The 26,702-nt window shown below is 51.3% G+C and overlaps 1 protein-coding gene across 1 annotated transcript in view; it reads right to left on the bottom strand.

Moving 5' to 3' along the window:
* Nucleotides 1–26,702, bottom strand: part of LOC144756150 (E3 ubiquitin-protein ligase TRIM39-like) — a 367,398-nt gene that overhangs the window by 229,900 nt on the left and 110,796 nt on the right. The window contains exon 3 of the mRNA XM_078645727.1: nt 2,819–3,049. Coding sequence (XP_078501853.1) covers nt 2,819–3,049 — 231 coding nt within the window. The remainder of the gene's footprint in view (nt 1–2,818; nt 3,050–26,702) is intronic.

Genomic DNA, 26,702 nt, shown 5'->3' with positions numbered 1-26,702 from the left:
TCTCAAGACTCTCACTCCCTCATAGTAGCGGAGGCCAGGCCCAATCTTCCCCCGCCATCTCGACTCCGACACCTGTCGGTACGCAGGTCACAGACGGTATGTCCCCAGAGTGCAGCCACCAGGTGTCGCCGCGGGGCCCCTCGTGTGCTTGTCCCAGTTGGAGGGCCCCGGCCGGCCTCACGGAGTCTAAGTTCAAGTTTAAGTTTATTTGCACAGTTAGTTAAAACCAATGCAGTGCAGTTACAGTTACAAAATATAAAAACAACTAAGATAAAACGCAGTATAAAACAGATGTGTTATAAAACCAACCTGACTTGAACGATACTGTACTATTCATCCTGGTTATAAACATATTTAGCCTTTCATGTATCGCACAATAGTTTTTAACAGTAATCTAAATACTGTGTATTAAAAACAGGTTAAAAAGTCAGTTTTTTTTTTTTTTTTACTTTTTGTTTGGTTTTAAACCAGTTCAGGAATTAAGTCTGGGCATTTTTTTTCCACTGCCTTTAGAAATTTTACAAGGCTACAGCTCAGCTGAGGGTCCTGAGATGAAAAACAGGTGAGAGCTGCACTCCTTCGTGTGCGAGTCCCGTGTCTGATGAAGTGGCATTTCAAGAGGAGTTTCCGCTCTTCCAGCATTTTCTCGCAGGAGCATAACAGATGGAGCATATCTTCTTGCGTTACACCACATAGCCGGCATAGTGAGCCTGCTTTCTCTTTTTGCCAATGCGGAAGATGCCGAATGCAGGGTAAAAGTCCTAGCCTATACCGTAAGAAGCACATTTTGATCGTTTTGGCGTAGCCCAACCCAAGATAGATCTGGGGAGTTTGTTCCGAATATGAGTTCAGGGTCATCCAAGCGTGAGATCTTTTTGAGAAGTCTGCTTTATCTTGGACCCACGACTGTTGTTTAATCGACTTCTTGGTCAGTTTTTTAAACGTTTTGTGATTTGTGGAGGAAGTCCAGAGCTGCTCCAGCCCGGTATTTACAAGACTTTTTGCTAAGTATTTTGCAGCTGGTGAAATCGGAGACTGCTTTAACTCCCTCCACAGGTATTCGTTCAAGGTTCCTTCAGCAGATTTCCTCACTTTGTCCCACGAACAAATGTAGGCCCCCTGCCGTGCCAGGAGCTGTTGCTGAATTCCAAACTCCAGCCTAATCTGTGATGGCGAGGTTCGCTTAGGGAGGCTAAAGATGATTCTGTATGCGGATACAATTGTGCTGTCAAGTGTTGTTGCGTCTCTGCCACGCTGCACCGCGCTCCCGTAAGTTAATGTGGGCAGCAGTTTGGCACGGGTAACTTGTAGCAAAGGTGTTAGAGATGGCCCACGGAGTCAGTCTCTCAGGTGCTGTAGGGCTGGCAGCTGGCCGGGGAACCCCCTGCCAGGCTTCGGGCAAGGACAAGGACCGACAGTGGCCCCAGCAGTCGCTCGAGTGTACGCGGGAACCACAGACAGCTCAAAGCGGTCGGCCGGCATCCGCTTCTCTCCCGGGCGCCGCCATCTTGTGTGCAGGTGCATTTCAGATTATCTGCTCCCACCTTCGATGTCAGCAGACCCCTGTTGGTCGAAACGCCTCTGCACATCTCTGGGTTACAGCGGGGTAACTAGAGATGTCTACTGCTCCACACTTTCAGGTAGGATGCGAGCCGATGACGGAGGAGTCCAGAGCACTCTTAGAGTGAGACCGCTCATAGCCACACCTCCTCCAGACATCACTCTTAATGTGAAAATGTTGAAAGTCTAAGATAATGGTTAATAATGCTTTTTTTAAATTATGATTGTTTTAATTAACTATACAATCAAGGTGTATACACTAACTTCCTTCGCTGTGCTCTTCTGCCTGAGAGGTACTGCTGCTTAAAGGCCCTTGATCTCACAGCTTTCACTCTCGCCAGGCGCAGCCTCATAAAAACTGTATGAACTGCCTACTCTGCTCCAGGTCAGACTCTTCTTCTCTCTTTCTCTCTCATATCACCCAGAAATCTCACAAGGCTCTGTGTGGGCCACACTCTATTCACCCAGGCACTCACTCACTCGCTGAAGAACATCTGGCCACCCTAGAATGTTACTTTTTCTTCAGATACAGTTCACTGGGAATCCAGGAATTCACATCACCCTGTCAGATTACAAGGATGCCTGTATTGGAGTACATCATATCTATGAAACTGGCATTCTAAAAATGCAAAAATGCACATTTTCAAATGTTTGTTTCTGTGAGGAAATAAAGAAACAACACACACCCATTCGTATGGTATTAAAGGTATGACAAAGGGTGGAAAAGTGATTGCGTTTGTCAGGTGAACTCTATATTACAAATGTTAAATTGTATGTCGTCGTTTAAGAATCAGTTGATATGAACGGAATTCAAATCACAGCGCATGGTTATATTTCCCAGAAGGTAGTAGCCTATAATAAGACAGTTTCATCAACCCTTAGAGAGCTGGAAATAGTGATTGTTTAAATGTATAACATTTATCACATTAGAAATCAGGTGATGTTGCAATACCGAAGAATCACTATAGTCTTCCTCCTGTCGTCAGATAGCAAGGCTCCCGTAGGTGGAGACAGTGCCAAACTAAGTGACCAGGCAGAGTAATAATATCCAGTATCTACGTTTCTCTCTCATCCCAGTCCCCTTTCTCCAGGTTTACTGCAAACCAACATATTATTTCCGGTATAGTTTGCAATGGGTTCAGAGAGGTGTGGAAGCATACATCGCTCCCATTTTATTGAGTTTACAAGATTAGTGATTTCTGACACTAATGAAGGTATGCTACTCATCTTGTTCTCTATATTTATAACATTTTCCTACCTTTAATATCTCCACATCCTGCTGCTGACACTTAACTTCAATCTCTGTAATCAGCCTGCCAAGGACAGATTGCTGGTCTTCTAATTTGTTTACTGTCTCCTTGATGCTCTGCAGACTTTTCTTCTCTTCCTTCTCCAGGGTGCTGAGGCGACACATTTTTTCGTTCTCCAAAAACGTCTGAAGCTTCTCGAACTCATCCAGGATTTGCTCTCTCTGGGTCTTGAACTGCGACTGCAAGATAAAAAATAAACCCCATTCTCTATTTAGTAGCACTTCAGAATAAATGTATCAAGCAATTATTTCAGCCTGACACATGATGCAGTTTTTTTTAAATCATTCACTGGGTGATAGAGGGTCACAACATATCACCAGAGAAAGAGGTCTCCAGATTTACAGCAGAAGGTAGAGCAGGTTGTCCTTTGCCACACATGGATATTTCCTAAACTACTATTTGTAATCTTGGTGGAAGAGGGTTGGTGTTTTGGTGTATGAGAAGAGAATAGAACAACTGTAGTGAAAGCTTTAATAGAAAAACAGAAATATTTATGGGTAAATTGTAATGGTTCCACAGCGCTTGCCATTTGTCTTGAATTGCAGACTGGGAAGTCACAGATCTGAGGTTGGTCTTAGGGTGCGTTAGGTTGTCTGCTTTGGTAAAGAGTTTTGGATGGCGGGAGATGCTATAACTTCATAAGAAATATATTGGGCCGTAAGACCCATTTCTCTGATCCATGGGAAGACAGCTGAGGAGCTGTGGTCGCAGGGCACTGCAGCAGACATCTCCACAAAGAAATATACATCATGTGTAATTTATGTTTTTTTTGTGGCAGCCCAAGTTTAATGGCTGTAAGTTGCAATTATTTATAAGCTATATGAAAGTAGAGAATATGTTTTATCTGCTGCAGTTAGTGAAAGAAAGGTCTTGTTCAAAGGACATCTCATGATTTGTAACTGACTAGGTCGGCCAAAAATCCTTATATAAGAAAGTCTGTCAAGAGTTTCTATCTATATACTGTGTTTCTCCTTTGTACTAAAACAAAGGTAATTCTGGTTCATCTAACAAGAGTAAAAATATTGAAAATGGAAGGGATCATTTTAGTGAGAAGTACCTTTGGGTATCATCAGCATACATGAACGTCCGTGGCGTATGCTTTAACATACATGATAAACACATGCATGAAATATGAAAACTGACCATAGACACAATTTGATTCCTAAAAATCTTACCTCTTACAAGTAAGCTGAGAGGCATCCAGTGAATTAGCGCAAACCTATGCCTGGTGAAAACAATTTCTAATCACATGGGTTACAATATAAATCCCCTAAAGTTCTACAAATCAGACCATTATGGTTATAATTAGGCCAAGGGTAATTCACAATTGCTGGTGGCAATGGTCACTGAGTTGGCACACCCATGCTTGTCAATTGGCTGGATCGGCCCAGAGAATAATAATGCGGACATTTTTGCTAACACAAAGTCAACAAGCATATTGGTGGACGTCTTGCAACCTGGTAAACTTTTGCGGGTGGAGCCTACCCTGGACAGGCCATTTTGTCTGGAACCGCCGGACTGCAGGAAGCAGGCCTCCCAGATAAAGGTCATGGCAGCCTCTCATGGGAGATTATTGGAGCTGATCAGCCCATAGGAGCTCCAGGCTCCTCCCCGGTCCCACAACACCCTGCCCTGGGTAGGGAAGGTGACCCTGCCCAATGCCTGGAGCCTTGGCATGCAGGAGCACCCAGATGCAGACTGCCAGCTTGTTCCCAAGATCCACCAACAAGCTTTTTATTTACCGCAACTTTAATATAAGCTATAGTAGCTGGAATTACTGTGGCTCCCAGCAACAGACTTGCCCTTGTTATTAATGGATTTAGAGTGTACTGATTTCAACTATAGGGCCTCAAAAGAGTTCTGTATTGCTATTTGTTAGAAATGGGATCTCTGGTTGGCTAAGGCTTGCGCCAAAGCCGGGCAGAGACCACCACTCTAGTCAGGGCAAGGGAGTTACACGCCAAAGATAACACCTACTCACCACCTTGGTAGCTTGGCACGAGCAGTCAGGCTTATCCTGGAGGCAATGTCTAAAGCGTTTGCGCAACACACACACACACAGCAACACCACACTAGGCACACCACAAAATGAACTCCACACAAAGTTATATAAACAATAGCATTTGTATTGTCAAACACATGAGAACATAATCACACATTTACACTGTGCCAACTGGCACGAAAAATATTCACAGGGGATTATATACACATGACTGGGCCAATTGGGCCACTGTCAGAATCATCACAAAGTAAAAATAGTAAATGTAGTACCACTAATAACGTAGAACAAAACTAGTAATTACCGGCAAAATACTGTACTCAGCATTATCCTGCAACATAAATCATAGTATGCAAAACAATCATAAATCACATTATGCAATAACCTCATGGGAAGCATAGACATCATTACGTCTGAATCACAATTAGGCCGGAACATTGCGCATAAATAACCTAAGCATAAACAAGGTATGCACTCACTGTAGGCATGAACATTATTCGTAAGCATTAGCAGTACACGCATCAGGGGCAAACATCACCTTCCCTAGGGCCTTGGGCTCTTCTGGTACATACAGGTACCCTAATGACCCCCAGGCCAATTGGCCTTGTCTAGGGGGGCCCAATGCCCCTTTGTCCAGAATGTCAGGGCGTAAGGTAAGGCCTTTCACCGGCCTTCTGGCTGCTAATGCAGCAAGCAAAGTGCGCAATTACACTGGGGTGTAGGGTTGCACTCACCCCCGTCTCCAAAATGCCCCCAAAGAAGTAGTGCCACTGTCACTCCTGTGCCCTGGGTCCCCAACTAGGACTCTTCAAAATAAATGTGCCCAAACATTGCAGCTGCCTGTGCTCTCGCAGGGCAGCTGGGCTTGCCAACCGACTCTGGCACCATCGTGCCTGGGGAGCCCCACTCTGGGACTCTCAAACATAAACTTGCCAACAAAGTGCCCCCTTTGGTGCAGCTGCCCGCAAACTGGCAGGGCAGCTGTGGAAATAAATACGGCATTGGCACTACTGAGCCCTGTGGACCCCCACTGGGGCCCTGAAACCAATGTGCCTCACTTTGAAGCGGCCCACTCTCCTGGGGGTCTCCTTGGAAACCCCTGGCACCGACAATGTGCCTCAAAAGGGGCTTCCCTCAATGGGCTCTTCAACAAATGCAGCCTCCCAATCGACCCCACTCACCGGCCCTTCTGTCACGGGGCGAAGTCTCCTCTGGACTCCCACTGGCTGGTCCCGCACTAGGGTCTTCTCATCTGTTCCAGGACTCCTTCCTGTAGGTACCGGGGAGACGGCTGCACAGGACTATTTCCTGTCGCGCTACCAGTGTCATGCCTGGATCTCTTCTTCTGGGCCAGTGCAGCAACATGTGGGGCTTTCCCTCCACCAAGGGAGCCCAGCTGATCAGCTGCAGCCCCTCTCCTCCCTACCGGCGGCTCTCCTGCGGGACCGGGAGCGAAGGGGGGCGTAAATGGAGCCTGCGAGGCTCTCGCGCTTCCCAACAGCCCCCGCCCACTGTCAGACAAGACGCCTGCCTGGCTTCCGGTCGCGTTTCTCCTCGGGCCGCTGCGGTGATCTCTTTACTCTTGGAGGCAATGAGGGGTGGGCTCCCTCTTAGTTTAAAGGTTAAAGCGGGGTGGGGTCCCGCTAAAGGTAATGAACGTGTGGGGTAGGCTCCCGCAAAAGCGCACCAAAAGCGCACCAAAACGCAGGGTGGGCTCCCGCTCTCCTTCCGCGATGCAGGGGAATCCCCACGTCGGGATTCCCATGGCAGAGAACGCAGCTCAGTGCTGCGAGGCCCACATGCTCCCCTCTTCTTAGGCAATTTAAAATACAGCGTTCACGAGACGCTAGGAGCCATTAAGTCTTTAGCGGGCAGGAATAACAAGTCCTTGGGGCTGGGACCACCCAAGCACAGCGCAGCCAGGCAGGCCACCACGCCGCGACCCCCTAAAAGCTGCAGCTGGGTCCCACGGCGGTTCCTCCTGGCAGAGTGTCTCCCACAGCCAGAGTAAGCACAGAACAGCTCACCTTCATGGGGTCACAGTCCCTTTACTTATACTACTTCTCTCCTTTGTCTGCAGTGTAGGGCTTAAGGAACCAGATGCAACTGGTTCAGGGGGGATTTGGAGCACTTTGTTTTCCAAGCTCCTCTTCCCCTTTGTCAGTTGGGGGCTAGGTGATCAGACGCACCACAGGGGGAACAGCCAGCATTGTCCAGGCTGGACTACAGTCCTGTTTAGGGTCAGGGGATTACTCCTCCCACTACTCCCAGCCCAGATGTCCCATTCAGCCTAGTGCTGACTCACCCTGCCCCTCCTGGAGCCACACACACCTCCCAGCCCCTGTCACTCACAAGCCAGACATGCAATTCACATCAGGAGGCAGACACATATCACACAGAAATGCCAACTTCTAAAAGTGGCATTTCTCCAACAGTCATAATAAATCTGGGCACAACATTGCGCAGCATTTATTCTCACAATTTCATACATACTAAACTTGACCATGCTGCTCCTCCCATTCAGGAATTATCACTGACACACTGATCAGGGAATCCCCAATGCATTCCTAGGGGAGGGAAGGCCAACCTTACTAATTGTACACAGAGAGTGCACGTACTCTACACTGGACCACAGTGCTATAGTGTGCAGAGGCCTTAAACCACGAACACCAGGTCACGGAAAAGGCAAAACAAGTTTAGGGGTGACCCTGCCAAAAAGGGCCAAGTCCAACACTATTATTCATCACTATCATTCTGAGTCCAGAGTGGGTAATTTGCACGCCTGCTGCCTTCCATGGATAACTATTTCCCAGGCTCCCACTCTTGAAATGAACACTGATTCCCCGTTAAACATGGTATCAATGGTAGGTACAGAAAGTACCATCCACCATCACAGGGAAATGTGATTGGCCCTACTTTATCTAGAGTCACCAAAGTGGACAGGCGAGCCTGGATTGGTCTTGGTCTGATAAATGCACGCATCCTGGGAGATCAGCACTAATTGGCATGCATTAGCTCTAGAATTACGACAGTTATTCAAGTAACAGATGGAGCCATCAAAGCAACCATAACTGGTTTAATGGGCCATTCACAGTTCACTGGAATGGCTGCGTGTACTTACAGGACATGGACCAACCAGGTAGCCTCATCTCCTGAACGGGAGGAGGAGCTGTGTGCCTTGTCCCGAATGCACCTTTACACCATTTGGGAGCATGATGCAAGAGTCCCTGCTTGCCTGCAGGGAGCTGGTGGGAGAGGGTAGTCACACGGGCCCTGGCAGACCCAACATGCTCTGCGACAACAGAAGGGAGAGATGGGCAGAGGTGCAGCCTGAGTGAGACACAGACACCCAGGAGAGCCCACTGAACGATTGTTCCGAATTGCTGCAGAAATGTGCTGGCTGGAGAAGGACAATGGACAGATGTGCAACACCCAGACGGCCAGGCGCCACTCGACTCCATTCAATGTGGCCGGATCACAATCTGTCAGGCTGCTTGGCCTTCACACTGCTAAGTGGCCTCCACAAAAGGCAGACCCCAGAGTCAGGCAGTCTAAGAATAGTGGAAGCTCTTTGCTTTACACAAAAGCTGAGGCTGGCCATGAAGTTCATTCCTAAATGGACCTACATGACAGCACTCGCCAACACCATCCGATCCCAAGGCATCAACATCATCTCCTACGATTATGACATCCAGCTACCCCTCTCCCTGACATACAACACTAACAGTACCAGAACCAACGTCAACAACTGCATGACCATGGTAAAAGAATGGATGAGAACCAACTCTAACAAGACAGCAGAACTAGTCTTTGGATGCCAATTATTGGCCGACCGAGCCAAGACCAACCCCATTACCAACAAACCACACCAGACCAGAAATCTGAGGATCAACCTTGATGACAAGCCCAACATGATGGCACAGGTAAGGTAGGTAAATATTTTATTTGTATATGATTAATTAAAATCTTTACAAAAGTATAAAACACCGTATGACAGTACAAAGTGATTTAAAATACAGCAATTACTATTGTCAATTCAAGATTGTTACAAAGTCCCAATGAGTTTTTCAAGTATACTTGAGTCTTTCCTTTATTAGATCAAAGAACTTCACAACCTGGCAGTTCAGTTTGATATTGCTGGTGATGAAACACAGTTTAACTGCCTGCCTACAGGTCCGAACAGCATGTGATCTAAAAAAATGGTAGCAACAGCTTATGCCTCAGATCCCTTAATCTCGGGCAAATGCATATCACATGAACAATGTCCTCCTTGCCAGATTTACACAGGCGACACAAGGCCGAGGCGTGAGATCTCTCCCATGGTGGCAGATGCGGTAATATCGGGATAGCTCCAAGGCGCAGTTTCAAAAACTTTTCTTTGATCTTTATTTTCATCCCGATATTAAGATAGGCTTGTGGCCGTATTTTGCCGTAATCTCCCACCGTTATCCATCCGTGCGCTCTGTTGGCTAGATCTTTCTTGTCTTCTATTACCGAAATTATCCGAGCAGATTTTTTAGCCAACTTTTTAAAGGACTGAAGGTCTATGGCTGTTTCCCAAATGTCAGATAAGCCTAGCACTTCAAGAGATCCAAATAGATAGACCCTAGGCAGTGAAGTGCGACATCCGAGTAGCTCTTCCCAGACGCTGGCATTTAAGGAGTCAGGCTCTGAGTCACAGATCTTGCACCAGTTAGTTACATATGCAATCCGTCTTTCTAGTGCTTGTTTGACCACCCCAAACTCTAAACGAATTTGGGCCGGGGAAACATATTTGGGGAGATTAAAGATAGCCCTGTAACAATTGGCTATAGCTGTGTCCAACAATGCAGCGTCCTTCCCATGCAGCGATTCACTCCCATAGGTGAGTGTTGGTTAAAGTTTCGCTCGGAGGATTTCAAGGAAGGGTTTAAGAGTGAGATCTGGGAGTTTAGCCTTTAGTGATTTCAGTGCGAGGTAGGTCATTGTTGCCTTCCCTCGGATAGACTGGAACTGAGGCCTAGACGTATTCTTAGAATCCAACACCACACCAAGGTACTTGTATGTGTCTACCCGTTCAAGCTTTTCTCCGTTCAGGTACCAACAAGGGATCCTTTTCTTCCTATAGTTCACAGTCATGACCTTAAATTTATTAAGGTTTATTTCTAGGGCATTCTTTACCGAGAAGCCATGCGTACAGTTCAGAAGATGCTCAAGGCCTATTGGCGAACGACTTATCAGCACTAAGTTGTCCGCATATAGCAGACTAGAGAGGATGACTTTTCCTAGCCTGGGCGCATTATTGCGACATTTGTCAAGTTCTTCAGGTAGGTCCAAAATAAACAGAATGAATAAAATTGGTGCTAATAGGCACCCTGCTTTAGTCCTTTAGTTGTCCTAATCGGCTTCGAGAGGTGCTGGCCAGATCCAAGTTTGATTTTAACCCAGGTGTTAGAGTGAAGCAGTATTAGGACATCCAGGAGATGTTTCGGAATGCCCTAATTGAATAGTTTTTCCCAAAGTTTGTTTCGGTCCACATGGTCAAAGGCCGCAGTATAATCGATAAATGAAAGGAATAGCAGTAGCTTGGTAGTTTTCGCTTCACCCATCAGTAGGGACAGGGCCATAATGTTGGTTAATGTCCCTTGGCCTTTACGGAAACCTGTTTGATTAGGAGGGATAATTGCTTTTTCGGACGCCCACGCCGCTAACTCCTCCAGGATGAGACCAGTGAAGTATTTTGCTTCTATGTCAAGCAAAGCAATGAGACGGTAGCTGTTCGGATTACTCTTACTCCCATGTTTATAAATCGGGCTTATAACGGACCCATGCCAGGAGTCTGGAAGGGACAAAGTAAGTCTGGCCTCATTAAAAACCAGACCCAAGGATGCACTCCAAAAAGCTACGTCAGATTTATACAACATGGGAGGGATTCCATTCGGCCCCGGAGCTCCATTCGGTCGTCCCTTGGTGATTCGCCGTCTGATATCTGCTGGGGTATATCTCGGGAGCACTGTCTCCATGACCTTTATAGGTCTTCCTTCCTATTCTAAATATTCAGGTTGCGGTGGGGTGATACCCTTGACATCCCGCAGTCCACACATGTTTGCCCCCCTTAAGTTATTGAGGTTACCATCACGCCCGAGCTTTATGATTTCCATGCAGGGAGACTTTGTTGTCGTGTCTTCTATATTATTGTCATTAATGAAGTGTGACAATAAGTATTTGGTCCATACTTCCTCTGCTATGTGCGAATTTTGCCCCAGATGATCAGGGTTCTGTATTCTTTTCACCATTTGCCAGAACCTGGAACTGTTTTTCTGTTTCCCTTCGTGGACAAGTTTCCCCCAAAGTTCTTCATTTCTTTGTTTTTGACTTTCCCATTTCAGCCGTTTGAGTTGCTTTTTTGCTTCCCTCAGCACTACTTGCAGACTAGGGTTTCCCTGGTCCTTTCGTATCCGCCTCAGAGTTTGAGTAATCAACCGTTTTTGTATTTTCATATCCCGCCGCGTCTGTCTCGTGCTTACGGGGCCCCTCACAAGGCGAGAGTTGGTAGGCCTAGTGCTACCCAATTGCTCCCCGATGGTATTGATGAAGTCTTGCCAGACATTCGCTAGCTTAGATGAGCAATGAACTTGGTGGTAGAGGGTTTTTGCAGTGGAACCAATAAGGTCGATGTTGTCAAGATTGCACCGTATCCGTTTTAGATTTGCACGGACTTCTGTCTCTGGGCCAGTGTAGCGTTCTTTTTCCTCTGCCGAGTTGGATCTTATCTCAGCCACCAGGGGCAGGTGATCGCTGGAGTCGATCGCATCTATTTTAAATGATGTTATCCAGCTGAACATGTCTAGGAACATGAACATGTAGTCCAAATTCGAGGATTGTGTACCAGAATATAAGGTGGCTGCGGGTGGGTCGTCTTCGGCATAACGTCCGTTTAGAGCCCTTAAGTTATGGATATTCAGTTGCCAAAGAAGGTTTTTTGAATGTTTCGTTAAGTTATTGTTTTTTGTTCGGCCTTGTGGCGGCATGCCCCATGCTATATCTAGTTCATAGGTGAGGTCAGTGCCTTGCTCTTTGCTGATGAGAAGCATGTTAAAGCCACCAGCCAGAATGAAGGTATCCGACTCACCGGAATCCCTTATTTTTTGTAGAACGTGCACCAACTCTTCCACCGATTTTTGTTTCCGTTTAGGATGAATATATGTGTTTATGATAATAACTTCCTGATGCTGTTTTGTTAGAGGGAGTGAGAGCTTTACCACCTGTATGACACTTGGGGGGGTTATATTAAAGTCCAGAGCCCTAATTTAGCCTATTATTATAGAGGCAAAGACCATCAGTCCTCCTGAACCGCGGCCAAAGGTTGAGGTTTTGGTTGCCGGCATACAGAGTGACGTAAACCCCTGGAGATCAAATACTTTATCTTCCCAAGTTTCTTGTATTAACAAGAGATCAAATGAGGTTAAGTATTGTATGAGTTCCGGGTCGTTCCTTTTATTAACTAAGCCATTGATGTTCCATGAGCAGATGCTTATGGCCCTGCGTCTCGCCGAGGGGTTAAAGGGCATCAGCAGTCGTTGTCGCGATGGTATGCTGTATACATCTCCAATTAGGGTCAGTCAATAACGACAAGTTCGTATTTTGATTATGGTATTGACCCAAATGTGGACTTTTAATATTTCGGTAACGTTGCCCCGGTGAACTGCTCCTAGCTCCCTTTAATATTGAAATGGAGTTTTTTTGAGGCTGAGGTTGGGTGGAAGGTAAAAGCAGCGTTGGATAGCAGGGTTGCCTTTCCGGCTTCAAGGCAATTCCCCATTGCTGGAACATTGCCTCCTCTTCCAAAATTTTATTAGCTATCTCCGGCGAGATCCAAGTAGTTTTGGTAATATCAGGCTGGTGGGACGAGGTGTTGGATTGAAACCCTACTTGTAAAAGGTCGGTCGAGCTGATGTTTGCTAAGTTTGTTGAAGAGTGCAGAAGTCTTAATATATTCCCCCTGTTCAATGTGTCTTCATTCCCTCTGGATATATATTCTGGGATAAACAAAATAGAGGTTGGAATATTCTGACACTGCAATCTTATTGGGACTGTCAGTGGGCTCTTGTTGGCCTGAGAAGGTGGTTCAGGGGCCTGACTTGAGGATGCTACACCTAAGGTGAGTGAGCCCCCACCTTGATCATTGTCTAGCTTCGTAATCCAAAAGGTACTGTTTGTTTTCGGCTTGGACTCCGGACATGTCTCCGAGGTCGTGACCGTGGTACTGGTTGTTTTCGGCTTGGACTCCAAACAAGTTTCCGAGGTCGTGACCGGAGGGGTGGCGTCCCGCCTGTTTATTGCGGCCTCTTCACCCGATATGATTTTACTATTGACCAAGGTCTGGCCTGGTTGAATTCTTTTGAATTGTAAAAGTTTCTGTTTATTAAATTTTTTTGATGTCGGATTTTTTATGGAATTACGTGTTGATTTTGAACACTGGGATGGGGACTCTGTTGGCGCGCTAGCTTGGGCTTCGGGCGAGGGGGACCGGTGGACACTGGGTGACGGACTCCGAGCATCAGTATCTGAAACCGTAGTGGGGGGTGAAGGTTCTTCTAAATTAAGCCTTGCGAGGGGCGTGGCCAAGATGGCGGGCTGAGTAGTCGCACTCTCGGTGAGCTCCGCCATCCCTGGACCCTAAGCCTGCTGTACATGCGCTAATCCTCCCCCCGGGACGCTGCATTGCACAGAGCGGGGGCCCGCTGCACTGGAGGAGCATCTGGGAGATCACTGGACCCCCCCTTGGGGCACTGGGCGGACGCCGGACGGGGCGCCGTTGCGGAGAGCGAGCGAGGCCCAGCATACGGCCTGGTGAAGAAACGGGCCCTGCCCGGCCGTAGACGTCGGCCGGGTGATTGCTGCAGCGTCGCTGACCCTGCCCGCTCGTCCTGGCTTCTTGGGCCTCTCCTTGCAGCAGGGGCCGGGGGCCTGGGCTCCAGGACCGGGAGCCATAGAGACTCCGACGCCGGGCCGGCGTCGGACATCACGCGAGGCCGGGGCTTGGGCCTGGTCATAGGCCTCGACCACTTGACGGCCCCTAGGCGGGTCGAGGAGCACTGTGGGCCCTGCCTACCGGACCCGGACGGACCTGCCTGGTATTGCGACACCCCGTCGGGGCGTGGACTGGCTGGTGCAGGGGTACAGAAGGAGAGGTGCCGGACCTGGGGCCTCCTGCTACGCGAGGCCGTGGCTTCGGCCTGCGCTCCAGGCCTCAGAGACGCTGCACAGCAGTGGCCCCCCGGCCCCCCGGTAGACATTGCAGAGCGCGGAGCGGCGCTCCTGGGCGGAAGCGGAACCCTGTGGTGAGTCAGGCAGTTGGGGAACAACGGAGAAGACTGTGGCAGCCATCGCCCCTCGAGGCCACCGGGGACCGGGAGTTGGGCTTCTGTGTTTCTGCCCGCCTTTGCGCTTGGCCACCGGGGTAGAACTGGGACGGGCCCCTTCGTCAAGGGGATCCCTGGTGGCATTCTGGGCCTGACCGTGGGAGACGGGAAGAACCGCCCGGACACTACTGCAACCCCCACGTGGCCCCTGAGGGTCTGCTGTGGCCTAGCTTGAAGGGCGATCCCTCGGTGCCGTGAGAGACGCCGAGCCCGAGGCCGCGAGGCTTGTGCAGTGAGAGAGGAGAGCAGAGCGGGGCGGAGTGGTGCTGGAGGCCCGGGAGGGTGGTCTATCGCAGAGGAAGCGGACCGGTGGTGGGAGTCCAGCAGCGTGCTTCCGAAGTTGCACCTGGGATTGGGATGTTGGATTTTCCGGAGAGCACCTCGAGAGCCAGCATGTCGAACAACAAGGGGTCCCGGAAGGGGGACCGCACACTGCCAGAGATGCTGAACCGGAGCACTGCAAGACAGGACCGAGGTCACCCGTCCCCACCCCACTCGAGCGGTGCCCAAGGAGCGAGTGGGGGAGAACCCCCAGTTACGAGGTCCTTCCTAGAGTCCCTCTTCAGCTCATTGAGGGACGATTTTCAGACGCTTAAGCAGGAGGTCGCAGGTGAGGTCCGTGAGATACGGAGGGAGGTGGACGGTCTCGGTGACAGAGTGTCCACGGTGGAAGAAGCAGGCCACGCTAGGGACGAAGAAATCACGCAGTTGCAACAGGAGGTCGTCCGACTCCGGGAACAGCACCTTGACCTGCAGGCGCACACAGAGGACCTTGAGAATCGCTCCAGGAGAAACAACATCCGCGTCCGGGGCGTGCCGTCCCGGGAAGAGGGGGAAGATGTGGCGACCTACCTCGGGGAGCTGTTCAGAGAGGTGCTGGGGGAACCGGCTGACTTTGCCATTCGGATTGACAGGGCGCACAGGGTAGGTCTGCAACGCCGGAATTCAGCGCCTCCTCCTGACATCTTGGCTTTTCTGCCAGACTATCCCTTGAAGGAGCGGATACTGAGGGAAGCCCGGAGGAGACCCTCCCTGGAATTCAGAGGCCACCGGATAGCTCTCTATCAAGATCTGGCCGCATCTACTCTGCAAAAACGCAAAGCTTTTAAAATTGCGACTGACTTTCTCAGGGAACATGGCACTCAATATTCCTGGGGACATCCCTTCCGGCTCATTTTCAGGTGGAACGGAACCTTGCACCAGTTGCGTTCTCTTCAGGACACGTGTGGAGTGCTGGGGATCACAGCCACTGAGGACGGAGCTCACACACCGCACCGGAGCCGTATTACTAGAGACGGTTGGCAGACAGTCCCCGGCCAGCGATCATCTGCTTCCTTGTCGCGGCCGGACTCTCCTATGGCCCGAGCGGAGTCGGATGCAGCAGTACAGGATGGAACTGGAGCTGATACTGCAACTGGGGTGGCGCTGACAGCATAAGTGAACTCCGGGGGGAGATCGACATCGCTGTGATGGAGCTGCAGGTTTGAGGGTCTGGGGGGGTGGGGGGAATGGGGGTGCGAGGTGGCTGGACGTCCACTTTTTCTGACTTTCCACGGGCTTGTCCGATAAGGACCGGACTGGGACAATGGGTCTACAAGTTTTTGGGGGGGTAGAGAGGGGGGTGTTTCAAGTTGTTGATCCGGTCCCAGTTACGGGAGGGGGCTGGCTGCGAGAGGGTGGGTGGGGAGGACGGGGAACAGTTGGGGGGGGCAAGGGGAGTTGGGGAACGGAGTGGGGGATGGGGTCTGGGGGTTTGGGATGGGGAGGGAGGGTCGTCCAGTGCACGCGGGGGTTCCTGGTCATTTTGACTTTGTCTGTGCGTTTTGATCTGCTTCTGATTGGATATGGCTTCAACGGGGCGATCTGCCTCTCTGCTTGGCATGGATGTTGGGGAGAGGAGGGGGGGGTTATCGGAAGTTTCTTGAGGGCGGTGAGCTGCTGGTTAGGTGGCCTGCTTTATGGTTTGCCTGGTGCTGTCTGCTTTTTGTGTCAATATTCTATGCATGGTACTCTGCTGCACCACGGGCTGACTGACGCTCTTGTCCTCCTGTTTTTGCGGTGGGTCCTTGTTGCTTTTTACTACAACACCACTCATGCCTCCAACCACTTGTAAGGTAGTGACCCTGAATGTCCGGGGTCTGAATAATCCCGTGAAGAGGCGGGCCGTCCTTTCACTTTTAGAGAACACACAGGCAGATATCTGTCTCCTCCAGGAGACGCACCTACTGTCACGGGACACTCATAGACTCCGCTCACACAAGTTCCCCTCACAATTCTTTTCCTCATGCACCACTAAAACAGCTGGGGTGGCGATTCTGGTGGCGCGGCGTTTCCGGGGGGAGGTTCTCCACAAATTTGCCGAACAAAAGGGTAGGTTGCTGGCTTATCGATTTCGAATTGGAGGTCTCTTCTTCACGATAGGGTCCCTCTATAGTCCTAATGACCGTCAGGACCGCTTTCTTCAGGCGGCGATCGAGGAGGTCACATCTTCCCAGGATAGACATGTCATACTCGGGGGAGACTACAATATTGTCTTCGACTCTGCGCTGGATAGGTCGGCGCAACGCTCCCCTCAGGTTGGAGAACTCTCGGCGGACCGCAAGGCTCAGCTGGACGAGGTGGACCTACTTGATATATGGCGACATTTGCATCCGACGGATAGGGACTACTCGTACTATTCTCATGCCCACAAAACATACGCACGGTTGGATCACCTGTTGGTTACCTCCCCAGTGAAAGCGTTAGCATCTGGTTCTGAAATGGGTGTGATCTCCCTCTCGGACCATGCCCCGGTCGAGGTCCTGTTAACTATGCCCCCGTCAGCGCTCCGCCCACGGACGTGGCGCCTCCGGGATACGTTGCTGCATAGGGCGGAAGTGGTGGCTCGCATTGAAAAGTCGATTCAGGAATTTCAATCCCATAACGATAATGCAGACACTAGTCGAGCCACGCAATGGGCGGCTTTGAAGGCAGTCATCAGAGGGGAATTTATAGCGATTTCCTCGGCGGACAATAAGGAGCGGCAGGCCAAGAGAGATGAACTCACAGATCGTGTTAGGGAACTGGAACAGATCCATCGCAGAACCGGGGCCCCCCGAATTTGGCGGCAGCTCAAGGAAGCCAGGAAGCTCCTGGCGGCCCTGGACCTCGACCGGGCGGAGTACGCCGCTTTGCGGTTGCGACACGCCTTTTATACTGGAGGGGACCGCTGTGGCAAGTTGTTGGCAAATAGGCTCCGTGTGGCGCGGCAGAGCCAGTTGGTCAAGGAGATCTCTGGCCCGATGGGCTCGCCGGAAACTGAAGACGAGCGGATAGCTGCAGTCTTTCGGGGCTTTTACAAAGACCTCTATACCGGGGATCCTCCGGATGAGGCGGCGATGGACACTTATCTGGCCTCGATCGCACTTCCCTCTCTGGACCCTGTGCAGGCGGACTATCTGGACAGGGACATTAGGATCGAAGAAGTAGTTTCTGCCATTGCCCGACTCAAGCACGGGAAGGCACCGGGCCCGGACGGCTACATTGCGCTGTATTATAAAACATTTTGCATGACGCTGGCACCCATCCTGACGCGCCTCTTCAACTCCTTTGCGGAGGCCGGGGCCATTCCACCTGATCTGCTCAGGGCCTCGATCTCGGTTATCCCTAAGCCAGGTAAGGACCCGAGGCAATGTGGATCCTACCGGCCGATCTCCCTTCTGAATATTGATTTAAAACTGTATACGGGGATACTTGCTGCTAGACTAGCTCTCCATCTGCCCGGCCTTATCGATCCTGACCAGGCGGGTTTTGTCCCGGGGCGGCAGACTGTGGACAATACGAAACGAATTGTTCATTTGCTGGAGAAGGCTTCTCGGGTTCCGGGGGAGCGAATGATGTTGGCGGTGGACGCAGAGAAAGCGTTTGACCGGGTCCACTGGCCTTACCTGGAGCGGGTGCTCATGAAAGCGGGTATGGGTGAGAAATTCCGCACCATGATCCTTAATTGCTACGTTCGTCCATCGGCGGTGGTCCACGTTAATGGGCACGCTTCTGCCTCCTTCGACATTGAACGGGGCACCAGGCAGGGTTGCCCGCTTTCACCTTTGCTTTTCGCGCTCTACATGGAGCCTTTTGCCCAGCGGGTGCGAGATAACCCGCGAGTGACCGGCATCCGGATGGGGGCCTTCACACACGCCGTTAGCCTTTACGCTGATGATGTTATATTGTCTATTGACAGGCCCGCCGTGGCTCTCCCGGCATGCATGGAGGAACTATCCTCTTTTGGCGCGGTGTCTGGATTTCGGATGAACATGGGTAAATCGGCAGCGCTGGATATCTCCCTTGACCCGGTCACTAGGGCCTGTTTGCAGCAGCGGTTTCCCATGTTGTGGTCCTCGGACGCAGTGCCCTATTTGGGCATCCAGATTGCACCTACCGTGGCGGCGATGGTGTCGACAAACTATCGAGCCCTGGGGGCCAAGATCAAGGAGGAACTGGGCCGATGGAATCGAGGCGCTTTTTCCTGGCTTGGCAGGATAGCTGCTGTTAAAATGACGATTCTACCTCAGGTGTTATACCTCTTTCGGGCCTTGCCGCTCCAACCGCCCGGAGGATGGATCTCGCAATTACAGGCCGACGTTTCTCGGTTTGTCTGGCAGGGGAAGAAGCCTAGATTGCGTAGGGCCCTCTCGCTGCTGGCACCGGAGGCGGGTGGACTGGGTATCCCAGACTTCCGCAAATACTTCCAGGCAGCGCAGCTGCGTTTCCTGGTGGAATGGAGTAGGTGGGAGTCTGATAAGCATTGGCTCTTCCAGGATCAGGCGGTGGCTGGGAGACCGCTGCAGGACATCCCCTTCCTGCGTCGCCCACATCGGCCCAAAAATCTCTATGCCTCTTTTGTTACGGGGGTGCCACTGCGGGTGTGGGATGCTACGAGCGTTCTACGTGACCTCACCACGTTCCCGTCACCACTTACTCCGCTGGTGGACAATCCAGACTTTACCCCGGGGATGGAACGAGGAGCGTTTGCGAGGTGGCAACGGGCGGGGTGCAGAGCCTTGTGTCATCTTTATGGCCCTGACGGGGTGGTTCCTTTTCCCCAACTTCGCCAGGAGTTCTCACTTCCGGAAACGGAGCGACTTCATTACATGCAGGCCCGCCACTGGGCCCTCCACCCGCAAGTACGAGAGACGGCCGATCGGCCTTTTTTCCCTTATGAGCACTGGCTCATGACACTGACTTCGGACTCCAAACTGATTACGGACTTGTACAAGCTGCTGCAGCCCCCGGCAACACACTTTTATCACCCTGGGAGAGAGCGTTGGGAGAGGGAGCTAGGGAGGACGCTGAGCCCTAAGGAATGGGAACACATAGCCTATAGAGCGCGGCACTCAGCCTACCACATGGGACTCACAGATACCTTGACTAAAATCTCTACCTATTGGTATTACACACCGGAACGAGTGCATGAGTTTGACCGTAGTAAAGCGGATGCGTGTTGGCGGGGGTGTGGACATAAGGGTACTCTTACGCATGTACTGTGGGATTGCCCGCTCCTAGAACTTTACTGGACGGAAGTGTTGGATGAAATTGATTCTGCTTTTGAAATTGAACTGCCACGTTTCCCTGCCTATACCCTGCTGGGACTTCCGAATGATCTGATGTACCCCCTTCGTTCCCGCAGGGGAAGACAAATAGCTATAGCTCTGGGCTCCGCGGTTCAGAACATTCTGATTCATTGGCACACTGCTACAGTCCCGTCTATCACTGGCTGGCTCCACAGATTGTGGCATGTGTTGGGTATGGAGAAGCTGTCCCTCACGGTGGCGGGTGATGTGGACCAGTTTAGGGAGCTCTGGCAGCCATTTCACTCCCTATTGCTTACTGAATTTAAGGAACTTACCTGTCCCAAATATCTCCGCCTTTTGCGGCTTCCAGCCCAGGTGGAGTCTGCCCCTTAATCTTCCTGTGAGTTTCTCTCCTTCGTATTGTAGCGCTGATGTATGTTGAGCTCGGGGACTGTGCACTGGACGGGGGTGGGATTGGGAGGGGGGGATGGGAGTTCGGGTGTTGGGGGGGGCATGTTGGGTGGGGGGGTTTCGTGGGTAATGTCATAACATGTTGAGGCGACTAGAGCCTTCTATCAGAGCGCAGGCGGAGTTAACGGATGGCTATTCATTAGCGGTACTTTTGGACACTTGCTTTTCCGCCATGCTACTTTCTCTTGAAATGTTTGTTTGTCCTTACATGTTGTCATGAATAAAATACTTTAAACCTAAATTAAGCCTTGCCCCTGTTAACGTACGGTTCCTACCTTTCCTTTTGTTCTTCCTACGGGACTTTGCATTAGTTTGTGTCGAGGGTTCAGCTATGCTCGTGGTAGTAATCACTTCCTCTATTTCCGATAGCTCAGAGGGTGAAGCTTGGGGCGGCAAAGTAGTGGCTAGGCTCTGGTCGCCTGGCAGCTTGATTGCTTGCTTTAACGCAGTTGCCGGGGAGCTACAGGAGGGTCAGGGGTTTGTTGCTTCAATGATTGAAGGGCTGATGATTTTAAGTCACTTATCAGTTCCCCTAGCATGGATGGTAAAGATGATAATTTGTCTAAGAGGGGGCCATAAGGGGGGGGGGGGGGGGGGGGGTTGGATGGTGGATGAGTGATCTGCAAGAACTGCGTCTTGTCCCCTCCTTATGAGTCCATTTAGTTCCAAGATTTTCCAGTCAATCCCTGAAATTGACTCGGCCATTGACTGCAAGACAGTGAGCTGTAAGTCCATTTTTTGTGACTGAAAATCCAGGGCGGTGGCCGACTGTTGTAAGGTGTCCGAGACTGGGTTGCCTAAATTAGTGCCCCCTTCTGGTCTTAGGGGGGCGTTGGTCATCGGTTTCTCTTCGGAGGGTTTGGCATTATAGGCAGCAACTAGTTCCTCCCACTCTTGTACAGTAATGGAAGACGTGTCGTTGTCTATGGAATTATTTGTAGTTTGGGAGTCATTGAACTGTAGTAGAGTACAGCGTTGAGATGCCGTTAACACCGTTGGTCCAATGTTTGGAGTTAGTTGTTCAATGATTATGCTCAGGTTACCTTGGTTTTTTTTTTCGGGAGTCGAGGGAAATCCTGGCGATTGGGGCAAGGGATGCCCGCTTTCTTCTCTTGTTAGAGCCATTGATGGCTCCATTGATGGCTCCATACATGCGCCTCGAGTTTCCATACCAGAGATTGCAAGAATTGGGGAACTGCTGGCTCGATGGAGTCCAGGCGAGACTTCTCTTACCATCTCCCTATGAACCATGGCCTTAGTTTCCTTGGACCTATCTTGGTTTCTCAAGGGAGTTGGACCGTGCTTACTCGGTTGAGTCAAATTAGGGGTGGAAAGGGTCTGCACACATATTGACTCAATTATTTCCACTTCGTTTGGAGGACTCTGCCCAAACGTGTGGTTTTTCCTGTCTGACCCATTTCCCAAGAAGTTGAAGGTGGTATGAGCATGACTAGTTGTAGGATTAAGTGCTGCAGTGTCCCCTGGGTCCATTGATGTTAATTTTAATGGTATTGGCGTTAGTGTAGCCACCCTGCTGCTAGGAAGAGAAAGGGCATTGGAATAATTGAATGGGCCTGCTTGGTTCTTTGTCGTGTAAGTATCGACAAATGCATCTTTTAGTAGCGGAGTTTGGAGGCCACTGATGTCCCCTGTCTTAGAGAATATAGCTGTCCCTGGGTCTTTGAGAAAGGAGAACTTTGTGTAGATCTTAGGCTGATATGAACATATCCTTTTCTTAGGTGGAATTCCGTCAATTATTACTAGGTTTTCTAGGGCTGCTTGTAATGGCTTTTGTACAGGCCTTTGTGAGTTTTGGGGGACAGTAGTTGGGCAAAGCAGCAAGGGGGCAAAGGGTGCCTGGTGGTTTTTATGTGTAAAATCAATTGGGGTTAGAGGTTGGTTGAGTGACAGCATGTCCAAAGAGTCAATTGGGGTTATAGGTTGGTTGGGTGACAGCACGTCCACGACTGCTGGTGTGCGGTCCTCTCCAATGTTGTTACTCGCTTGAAGATTGATAGCCTGGACGTGTCCTAAATTCGGTGAAGTACTCAGCTCTAGGTTACCCTGTTTCCTTTTCCTCGTTTAAGATTTGGCAGGTGGTTTAGGCTTTGATTCAAGCCTGACTGTTCCTGATCTCATTGCTCTGCCTATTTGTAGTCCCTTAGTTATCCTTTGTTATACCCTCGCAAGAATGCCGGAAATGGGAGCGATTTGTCCCTGGGCCCCCGCACCCAGCACCCACGCCACACCTGGCTGCTATAACCGCTAATGATGGAATTGGTTTTTTATGTTGGTATTTTGTGGCGGTCTTGGTGGCAGGTGGCAGGTAGTTTGTGGTGTTTGTGGGCTGGCCGGGCTGGCTGGGAGTATGTAGTGTAGACGCTAGCTGCGTATGGGGCGTACAGGTCGAACCCGCGGTGGTTCCGTTCCTTCTAGTCCACTTATCTGCTGCCCTATCACTACTCCTCCTCCTAGCCCAAAATGAGTGTGGTGCTAGCGAGGTACCTGTTGTGAGAAGCTCTTCAGTGACGTCTCCAGTCTGCCGATGGTTCCTAGTCAGGGTTCAGGTGTTGGGTTCAGATGTTGTTTCCCCAGCGTTTTCCCAGCGCTTAGCTCAGCTGGGCTAGATGCTCACACCTGAACATGGCCTGGCTCTCTCTTGCTCCTTACCCCCGCTCAGAGCCACCTGATGGTGGGTTTTGCCAGGTGTTATTCCTTCAGCGCTGGTGTTGTTCTCACAGCGCTCGGCTCAACTGAGCTCAGCGCTCACACCTAGCGCCGCCTGGTCTTCTCCCTAATCACCAAGGTATTCGGGTGGCTGAGACAGTGTTGGGCGGTGTTGTTATCACAGCGCTCAAGATACAGCGCTCACACCTGTCAGCGACGCATCAGCGAGGGGAGATGGTGAGGAGACCAGGGTGACCAAGATGACGGGCTCCCCCCCCCCCGCTTTTTTGGCGGTGTTGTTATCACAGCGCTTGTGGGAACTTATGGCAACACTCACACCGCCTACAGCGCATTGCTCCTTGCTTCTGCTCCTTGCTTCCGCTCCTTCTGCTCCTGTCTCAAGCCACGCAGGCGGGGGCGGTAGGGGTGGCAATGGCGGAGCTGCTGACTCGGCGCTTGTGGGGCACACTTACTCTCGCGCCTGCTCTCACGCCTGCCTGCCTGCCCGCCAGACCCTGCTCCTACCCCGCTCGTAAATTACCGTGTCTCAGAGCTGGCATGTTGGTCCGTAGGTCCAGTCACGGTCGAGCTGACAGCCGTGATCGGACTGGGCAGGTTGCGGCAGGTTACGGCGGACTCAGGTGGACTGCTCCCTCGCGCACCGGCAAATCCGCGGGTCCGTGGTACCGTGGGTCCGTCCGTAGGTCCTGGCTCTTGTTGAGCAGCGGGTAGGAGCGGGCAGCGGGTAGGATCGGGTAGGAGCGGCAGCCTCAGCGTCCGTCTCGCTTCGGCGAGGTTTGGCGTCCTGGCGTTTCTGTGACGACTCGTGTGCTCCCTCTAGTGGCTCCAGCCTAGATCTGACATGATGGCACAGGTTTTTACAGTGAGCACTGCCTGCTTCCACATCCTACACATGCCCTGAAAGATCTTCACATGGCTGCCAAAGAACACCAGATGAACATCACACAAACACTCATCTTGAGAAGACACTACTACGGTAATGCACTCAAAACCGGCATCTCCAAGCAGCTCACTCTAGACCATCCAGAACACCACCACAAGACTCATCCTCAACCTCCCACGCCGTACCGACATCTAACCTCAGAGAGCTCCACTGGCCCCTATTCACAAACGCAGCCAATTCAAACTCCTCACGCACACATACAAAGCCTTGCAGAACACTGGACCAGCACATTTAACACCAAATACCCTGCCACTAGCCAGCCAGATACCTACTCTCACGCTCACTCTAACTCATACTCACCCCCCACATTCACAAAGGTAGAGTAGGAGGGTGCTCCTTTGCCTTCATTGCACCAAAAACCTTGAACAAACTCCCACAGAACATCAGAGCCACCTCCTCACTTTCCTGGGGGGACTACACGCCTACACACCTGCCCAAGCACTTGGATAACCTCATGGGTGATTAGCCCTTCTCAAATCGACAAAACACAATGGACCAAGTGTGCCCAATCAGAGTACAGTGCTGGCTAAACTGCCCCCTTCAGGAAGGCAGGCACAGAAGAAAATGCCTATTGGACAGGGCTGAAAGACAACCACGGACCAGGTCTCTGAGGGCCTGGGGTAAACCCTCCTGGGCTCATGCGGCCCAAGGAGAACTAGATGACAAGGGGTCAATAGCACCTTGTCTCTACTACTTAGGAGTCTGTCTTTCTTGTAATCCATACACAGAGTGACAGAGGGGGATATTAGACAAAATGTATCAGACCTACTGGAGCCCTGGCTGTATTCAAAGAGTCAAATGAATTTTCATCTAGACTTTCAGTGCAGCATGGGCATCTAGTTGTGCCATTCATTCCTATGCCACTTGCAACCAGATAGCTGGGCAAAGAACAACCAGATGACTGGGCTTGAAAGATGGCCATCTGGTCACATCAGGTCTTTTGAATCAGACTTTGCTTGACCTTGTGGGGCCCTCGCTGTACTGTGGGCCCCCAACCAGGGCGCTTTCTGACACACCGGGACAATAAAGGTAGCCCTAGGGCCCTGGGCTTCTACCTAATGGCCTGTCGAAGCTCTGACCTGGGGCCCCACCAGAGCTTCTTAACCTGGGCAGGTAGGAGACACCCCAGGCCTATGGGACACTGCCCTGGGCACCTGGCGAAACGTCGAGCCTGGAGAACAGAGCCCAGTGCTGGGGCTTCCACTCCAGGGCCTGTCCAAGATAAAAACCAGGACACTGTCAGTGCCTGCTAACTCAGCCAGGTAGGTGAGACCTTCCCAGATCGCCACTCACCTCGCACCCCATGGCCAGCCAACAGAAGTGACCTGGAGTCCGGTCAGAGCTTCTTAATCCTGGCAATGATGGGAGGGCCTTCTTGTGCCTGCAGAACGCTATACCAGGCAATTTGCAACATAGCAGGCTAGAAAAAGGAGCCCAGGGCTGGGGACTTACATTCCCAGGCCTGCCAGACCTCTGAGGTGGGGCTCGTTCAGAACTGCTTAACCCGTCCAGGCCTGGGAGACCTTCATGGACCGGTGGGATCCTGTCCTAGGGACTTTGGGACACTGCAGGCCATGGAACGGAGCACATGGCCAGGGGCTTCGACCCCTCAACCTGCCAGAGCTCTGGCCCAGGGCTCGGTCAGAGCTTCTTAACCCGGGCAGGCAGGGGAGACCTTCCTGGGCCTGCAGGACCCCACCCCGGAAAGTTTGCAATACAGGAGGCCAGGGTTGGAAGGCCAGAGGCTTCTACTCCTGGGTCTGTCAGAACTCTGACCCACACACCAGTCAGAGATTCTGAACCTCTTGGGCACTCTGCAGGAAGGTGAGCTGGACAACAGAGCCTGGGGCTCAGGAATTTCACCCTTGGAACTAAAGGAATTCTGACTTGGGCCTGGTCAGAGCTTGGTAACTCTGGCAGGCAGAGGAGACCTTCAAAGTCTGACACGACCCCATACCGGAGCACTTTGGGGCATATAGGGCAATCGAGGGCCAGGGACTTCCACCCCCAGGCCGGCCGGAGATCTGATCTAAGACCTAGTAACAGCTTGTTAACCTTGGTAGGTATGGGAGACCTTCCTGGGCCATTGGGATCTCATCCCGAGCAATTTGGTACATGGTGGGTCGGAGGAACTGGCCCAGGGCCGGGGACTTCCATCCCTGGTCTCTTGGAGCTCTGACACAAGGCCAAGTCAGACCTTCTTAACCCGAGTAGGAAGGGGAGATCTTCCCAGGCTAGCGGACCCATTCCCAAGCACCTTGTGACACAGCAGGCCGAAGAAGAGATCCCAGGGATGTAGGCTTCTACCCCAGGGCATGCCGCTGCTCTGACTTAGCGCTTGGTCAATTCATCAATCAATCAAACATAAGTAAAGCGCGGCACATCACCCGTGAAGGTCTTGAGGCGCTGGAGCTATTTGCTGCTGTGTGGAGGTTCAATCAATCAATCAGGGGTATATATAGCGCACTACTCACCTGTGAGGGTTTCAAGGCACTAGTTCAGCAGGGTTGTTGGTGCTTACAGGGTCCAGGGCTCAGAGGTCAGAGGCGGTGTATCTTCATAACCCTGGATGTCGTGGGAGGCCTTCCTAAATCTCCAGGATGCTGTCCCGGGCACCTTGCGACAATGCAGGCTGGATAATGGAGCCCAGGGCTGGGGACTTCCACCTCCGGGGCTGCCAGACCTCTGCCTCAGGGGCCCGTCAGAGCTTCTTAAACAGGGCAAGCAGGGAAGACCTCTCCAGGCCGACAGGACCCCGCCATGGGCAATTTGCAATAC

The sequence above is a fragment of the Lissotriton helveticus genome, chromosome 5_1 (genome assembly GCF_964261635.1).
Source record: "Lissotriton helveticus chromosome 5_1, aLisHel1.1, whole genome shotgun sequence".
Classification (NCBI taxonomy): domain Eukaryota; kingdom Metazoa; phylum Chordata; class Amphibia; order Caudata; family Salamandridae; genus Lissotriton; species Lissotriton helveticus.
The sequence above is the reverse complement of the archived record's forward strand: the minus strand, read 5'-3'. Positions and strand labels throughout refer to the sequence as shown.